The 6881-nt window shown below is 52.1% G+C and overlaps 1 protein-coding gene across 1 annotated transcript; it reads left to right on the top strand.

Moving 5' to 3' along the window:
* The first annotated feature begins 246 nt into the window (after nucleotides 1–246).
* On the top strand, nucleotides 247–4060 carry LOC132479775 (kallikrein-7-like). Its single transcript, XM_060083329.1, has 5 exons — nucleotides 247–319; nucleotides 789–945; nucleotides 1192–1433; nucleotides 1647–1783; nucleotides 3905–4060. The coding sequence occupies exons 1-5, from the start codon at nucleotides 247–249 to the stop codon at nucleotides 4058–4060; spliced, it is 765 nt and encodes a 254-aa protein (XP_059939312.1).
* The last annotated feature ends 2821 nt before the right edge of the window (nucleotides 4061–6881 follow it).

The raw sequence follows: 6881 nt of genomic DNA on the forward strand, positions 1-6881 counted from the left end.
AGATGAGGGGCTGGAGGTCTGGAATTTTGGGTCTCTTAGGGGAAAAGGAGCTAGGGATACAGACTTATGGATGGGGAGAGCTGGGAGTCCAGATTCCCGGGTCCCAGGGGGAAGGACTCCTGGGTCTGAAGGAGGAGGGGGCTGGGGGCCAGGACTCCTGCTTCCTGAACTCTGTCCTTCTCAGCCCCAGCAGAAGAGACCCCTCCTCTGCCCGGCACATCCCCTGAGCGACTCAGAGAAGCCACAATGGCAGGATTTCTTCTTCCACCCCTGCTGACCCTACTGCTGTCCTTAGCCCTGGGATCTGCTGCACAGGAAGGTGAGGACCAGTCTGGGAGGGCTGCCCTAACCCTTGGACCTCCCATCATCGCCAGTGACCCTCTTCAAGGGCCCCTCTCTCCAAGGGGTCCCTGAGTCAGGACCTCCCTCTGCTCCAGCAGCTTCCTGCCTCGGAAGACAAGACTCTTCTGCCTCTTTTCTTCCTGCTTCCTTCTGACTCCCGGGGTCTCTGTGTCCCCCAGGCCCTGTCTTCTGCACTCAGGGTCTCTCCTCTCAGCTTCTGTCGTCCCCCCCAGACAGACAAGATGCTCCTCCTGGGTTTCTGAGTGGGCTGCCTCTGTCTCTCTCCATCTGCATCTCCTGCTTTCTCTGCACTGTTCCCCATTTCTGCCTCTGCATCTCGCCCTGTCTCTCTGTCTGTCTCCATCTCCGTCTCCAGATCCCTGTGCTGCTCACTCAGCCCTCCTCTGAGGCTTACTACCCATGTTGTTCTCCATGTCTCTATCCAGCCCAGGTTCCAGGCGACACAAGGATTATTGGGGGAGTCCGATGTGGAAGAAACTCCCAGCCCTGGCAGGTGGCCCTGCTCAGAGGCAATCAGATCTACTGTGGAGGCGTGCTGGTCAACGAGTGGTGGGTGCTTACCGCTGCCCACTGCATGTTGAGGTACGTGGACAGGGCTGCTCTGAGCACTTCCAGCTCTCCCCCTGGGCCCCTGCCCCACCCCCCAGTCTCTGTTCCACCGCCCCCCGTCTCTGCCCTCCCCACTCTCTGGGTCTCTGCCGTTCCCCCCCACCCCCGCCCAGGATCTCTGTTTTTCTCTCTCTGGGTCTCTGTTCCCCCTCTCTCTCTAGGTCCCTGTCCCACTCTCTCACTCACAGTGACTCTATGAATGTTGCTCCCTTCTCCCAGTGCGTACAACGTGCATATGGGCAGTGAATACCTGAGAAGAGGCCAGAAGATCAGAGCCACAATGTCATTTCGCCACCCCGGCTACTCCTCAGAGAGCCAGGTTAATGACATCATGCTGGTGAAGCTAGATAAGCCGGCCAGGCTGTCATCCAGCGTGAAGAAAGTCAACCTGCCTTCCCGCTGTGAACCCCCTGGGACCACATGTACCGTTTCTGGCTGGGGCGCCATCACCAGCCCTGTTGGTGAGGCTCCCTCAGTGACCCAGAGGCCCCAGACCCTGACCCCCTCCTCCCTCAGACCCCGGAGACCAGGAATCAGGATCCTAATGTTGAGCGCCCCAGCCCCCTCCTCCTTCAGGGTCTAGGATCCTGGACCCCCATCCTCTCCCCATCAGGACCCACGGGTCCACAGTCCCAGGCCTCTGACTGACAAGCTCCCCCACCCTCATCTTGCAGTGACCCTTCCAGTGCAACTCATGTGCGCAAACGTCGACATCGTCTCCTCTGGAGACTGCAAGAATGTTTACGAGGACTTGCTGGCAGATTCCATGCTGTGTGCTGCCATCCCCAACTCCAGCACCAATGCCTGCAACGTGAGCCCTCCTTCCTTCCCTGCCCTGGGTCCCTGGCTGCTTCGTCTCAGCACAGAGCCCCATCTTCCCCCTCTATCCAGAATCTTTGCACCTGACCTTGGCGTTGAGCATTCGCTCATCAACCCCCGCCCCACCGTAGGCCCAGCTTTCCTAGCTTCCTCTACCCCATTCTCTGCTCAGGTCAGTAGTGACAGCCCAGGGGGGGCTGGTATGGCCCTGAGGGTGAGGCAGAAAGGTGAATGGGAGGGGCTGGGGATGGGCAACATGCGGCCAGGATCAGGGGAAGGCGAGTGAAGCCTTGGCTTCAAACCCAACCTTTAAAGGGGAGGGGGTGCCCAGAAAACTCAGTAATCAAGATAAATCACATTCTAATGCAATATTTTTCAAAAAATCTATGCAAGGGCCTCCCTGGTGGCGCAAGTGGTTAAGAGTCCACCTGCCGATGCAGGGGATACGGGTTCGTGCCCCGGTCTGGGAGGATCCCATATGCCGCGGAGCGGCTGGGCCCGTGAGCCATGGCTGCTGGGCCTGCGCATCCGGAGCCTGTGCTCCGCAACGGGAGAGGCCACAACAGTGAGAGGCCCACATACCGCAAAAAGAAAAAAAAAAAAAAAAAAAAAAATCTATGCAAAAGTCCACGATGAACAAAATGTCAGAATTTTCAATAAAGAGCCATCAGTTTTACAGAATTTCCCACTTACCTCAGGCTTCAATAAGTCTCAGCACAGCCCTGTACTGACCCTTAATCTAAAATTGGGATACTGTGTTCATCATGGACTTTTTCATATTAAATTCAATTTTAAGGTATTGCAGTAAAATACGATTTATTGCAGTTACTGAGACTGTGTGCCCGAAGTTAACGTCTCACTCACCTCCCTTGGGTCCTGGTCCTGGGCCAAGAACTGTCTCTCCCTCCTCTTTGTAACCCCCTCCCCGTCTCTCAACATTATCTGCCCACATCTCCCTTTACACCTGATTTCATTTCATTCTTTGCATCAGTGTGGCCGCCCACCCCCGCCCCCATTGGCTGTCTGCTTCTGTCACTCTTTTTTTTTTTTTTTCTTGCGGTGCGCGGGCCCCTCACTGTTGTGGCCTCTCCCGTTGCGGAGCACAGGCTCCGGACGCGCAGGCTCAGCGGCCATGGCTCACGGGCCCAGCCACTCCGCGAGCATGTGGGATCTTCCCGGACCGGGGCACGAACCCGCGTCCCCTGCATCGGCAGGCAGACTCTCAACCACTGCGCCACCAGGGAAGCCTGTCCCCCTTTTCATTTGTCCACCTCCCTGCCCCTTTCTCCAGCCCCTGCACTACTGTTTCTCTGTCCTCCTTCTCCTCCTGCACCGTTCTTTTGTCCATGCTTTGCTTTACCTCTCCTCCTCTTCTCTGTGACCCTTTCCCTTTCCTTGTCTCTCTCCCCGGACCTCCACTCCTTTTGCTCTCACCTGCATCCTCAGCTGTCAGGGGTGGTGGGAGGGTAAGTGTTAGGGATGGGGTGATGGGACAGGAGTGTGTGTCCTAGAGAATGGGGCATCCTTCTCTTCCCCACGTGAGGGCCGGCTTCATGAATGTGCAAGTTGTACAGTGACACAGGGTCCCACGCTCAGGAGAGTCCCACCCTTGGTTTAAAGCACTCCTGTTGCTGTCTTGAAATTCTTAATACTTTCTGAGCGAGGGAGCCCACCCTTTCATTTTGCACTGGGCCTTGTGAGTTGTGTCATCGGTTAGGCCCCTGATTTCCAAGACCACCCTGTCCCTCTTTCATGCCCATGTATCCATTCCCTGGAGATAGGGCTCCTTCTTCCATGGGCTTGGCGCTGAGTCCTCAAAGATGGGGAAGAAATGGGGCTCTGACCCCCTGGAAGCCCTGCCCCTTCCCTGTGATTGGTCCCATTGGCCAGGGCTCAAGCCAATGTCTTCAGAGAACGTGGTTTGTCTTCTCCATGATGGTCCTAATTCCTGCTCTACTATTGGTCCCCAGAGACAATGAGTCTCTCCCCATTGGCCAGGGTGGAAGTCCAGGGTCTGGCAAGACAAAGGCTGACAACCGTGGGGGTGTATGAGACAGAAGTGGGGGCGGGACTTCACTCTGAAGCTGAAGCTAATTTGCTTTGTCTCCTCCAGGGTGACTCAGGGGGACCACTGATGTGCAATGGTTCTTTGCAAGGCCTGGTGTCCTGGGGAGTTTACCCTTGCGGCCAACCCAACTACCCAGGTGTCTATACCCAAGTCTGTAAGTACATCGATTGGATAAACGACACCATGGAAAAGTATTGCTAATCGCTCCATACTCCCATCTCTCCATCCCTACTCCATGAAAAGGACATTCACAGAAATAAGGACATCGATGATCTCCAGTCATACCTGACTTTACTTTTCCTCGAAGACATATCAAAACCTCAACAATATGCCATGTGTGTAAGTCAATCAGCTCAGCAAGGACTTAAAACCAAAACAAGAAACACAAAAACCTCAGGGCTGGTAAAGAGGGAGTGAGACCAGCACTCTCGGCCACTGAAACGGTAAATTCATACGATTTTTATGGAAGTTGATTTGGCAACGTGAATCAGGACCCTTGTTCTCCACTTTTGACCCAGTAATTCTAGCTCTAGGAAGAGACTACTAAAAAAAAAAAAAAAATCCAAAATGTGGAGCAAGGTTTGAATTTATCACAACATTATTTATCATAGCAAAACAGTGGAAACACTGAATATGTCCAGAATCAGTGGAGTGTTTAAGTAAACGATAGGCTAGCTTGAGACAAGCATATTATGAAGCTGCTCAGGATAATAATTATGCAGAATTGATAGTGTTATGCAAGGATGTCTATGCTATGTGATGTTAAATGAAAAAAGGAAGATACAGAAATACATGTGTATGTGAGCCTTGCTATGTAAAATGAAAATATTCACAAAATAAAACCATGTGTACCAAACTGCATACAGCGGTAGTCATGGGAAGGTAGCCTGCTTCCTTCCATTTACTTTTCTGTGGGTATGCACTTTTATAACCTGAAAAACAACAGTGGAAAAGCTCTGGAGATCTAAGGTGGAGGAGAGGAGACCCTTAGAGAGGAAGACAGGAAAGAAAAATGTATCTGATTTTTGGTCCCTTGCCTTGCCTCCCTGCCCAGTGGCATATTTTTCTCCATTTTCTGGGTCTCCGTCTTCCTCATCGGTGAAATGGAGAAGAGAAAGAGGGAAAGGGAAGGTAAAGAGAGTAAAAGGGAGGGAAGAGAGAATATGTCTACTTCCTCAGGGCGGAAAGGGGTGTGAAAGTGTTTGTGGACATGTCAAGGGTGACAAACTAGGAGAGAGGGAGAAGGTTTGGGAGAAGCATAGGGCTGGCAGGAAGACAGGACACCTGGGTCCCACAGGGGCCCCCCAAAAGTGAGCCCCCAGCCTCCTGGATGCCAGGGGAGGCCCAGGGGAGGCTGGGGGCTGGGAACCCAGGTAGGTGGTCTCCTGTCCTCAAGAAGGCAGGGAAGGGGCCTCAGAAAGGGTGGAGGTAGGAGTCCCAGTAGCTCAGCCTGGCCATGCCCCTACTCCTGCCACCCAAGTCTCCCAGTCAGTCATACCTCAGAAGGTGCTGACAGAGGGAGCCTCTCCGATGCCCAGGACTCACCTCTCCTACCTGTCTTTCCAGTTTCTCCCCCAGAATTCTTGACTGGTCAACATTCTCTTCTTGTTGAAGCTCCACCATCTTCCCCGCTCTCCTAGCCTCCTATTCTCCCACCCTTCTTTATATTGCAGGAATTCTGTAGCCACCGTGGAATTTCTTAACTTCCTCTGGTGTTCCTGTGCACAGGAAGCTAAGTCCCCTCCTCCCTCAGACCCGGGAGTCCAGGCCCCCAGCCCCTCCCGCCTCTGGATCTGTGTCAAGTTTAAGGAATGTCAAGAGTATTTGGCCACCACCCTCATGAAGCTCCATCAACTTCCCCTCTCTCCAGCAAGCCACCCCAAATCCATATTCAACCTAAAAATTTAAAAAGTAACAAAACATCACAGTTGCACTAGGTCAGCCTATAGACAGTTGGCTATGCCTCTTGGCAGCTCTTGTATACACGTCTGGAGGTGGATTGGTTTACAATGACTTGAGTTCTTACTCTTGTTGAATTTTTTAAAAACAACTTCCTTTTTCTTTGGGTAGCTGATAAAGTGTAATAGTTAAAGACACTGACTCTAGAAACTGCGCTTTTTGGGTGCCAATCCCAGTTCTGGCAGCTGCAAGCTATTCACCTTTGAGCACATCACTTCCCCGCCCTTGTTCCTTCATCCTTGAAATGAGAGAAATAGCACCTATTTCCCAGGGCTGTTATGAAGATTGTATAAGTTTAATATTCAGAAAGTGCTAGAACATTGTCTGACACAGAATAAGCCTGCAATGAGTGTTGGGCTTTTTTTGTTTGTTTGTTTGTTTTTGGCTGTACCACGTGGCATGTGGGATCTTAGTTGCTCAACCACGGATCGAACCCGCGTCCCCTGCATTGGAAGCGTGGAGTCAACCACTGGACCACCAGGGAAGTCCCTGAGTGTTAGTTTTTATTGTTTGTGACTTCTGGCTCTCTTCCCTGCTTACACTTTTCATAAAGTTTTCTTATAAAACATTTTCTTTATTGAAGACTTTGGCAGAGCATGTCACTTTGGAGAAAAACATCCCATAAATAAGCATGTGGGGATGGCAAAACCATGAAGGCCACTGGCAAATGCCTAGAGTTGGGGACTTCATTCTCTCTCTTAGAGGTTCTCCCACTCCCCACTGCCTACCACCTCCCTCCTTTCCCACAGGGCTCTCAATAACTCCTCCCAAATCCACCCATCCCATATTATAGTAAGGTGGAACCAGAGGGGGCCCCAAGAGATGGGCCGTGTCCACCGCCACGTTGGACGTTGAGTTCCAATTCCGGCTCCACCGTTTCCTGGGTGTTTGAGGTTGAGCAATTAAATTCCTTTCTCTGAGTCTCAGTTTTCTTTTCTGTAAAACAGGAGTGGAAGGAATGAAGTCATTTAGTCATTTGGTCAACATTTCCTAAGGCTTCCTCTGGGCCGAGTCCTGTGCTGTTGCTTGGGACATAGAGGTGAGTGAGAACCAGTGCCTGCCC

The sequence above is a fragment of the Mesoplodon densirostris genome, chromosome 19 (genome assembly GCF_025265405.1).
Source record: "Mesoplodon densirostris isolate mMesDen1 chromosome 19, mMesDen1 primary haplotype, whole genome shotgun sequence".
Classification (NCBI taxonomy): domain Eukaryota; kingdom Metazoa; phylum Chordata; class Mammalia; order Artiodactyla; family Ziphiidae; genus Mesoplodon; species Mesoplodon densirostris.

Excerpts from the sequence above, each read along its gene's own strand:
- LOC132479775 (XM_060083329.1), top strand. The coding sequence starts at position 247 with ATGGCAGGATTTCTTCTTCCACCCCTGCTGACCCTACTGCTGTCCTTA. Across the intron at positions 320-788 it reads GGGATCTGCTGCACAGGAAG|CCCAGGTTCCAGGCGACACA; the intron begins GTGAGGACCAGT and ends GTCTCTATCCAG. Across the intron at positions 1,784-3,904 it reads CCAGCACCAATGCCTGCAAC|GGTGACTCAGGGGGACCACT; the intron begins GTGAGCCCTCCT and ends TGTCTCCTCCAG.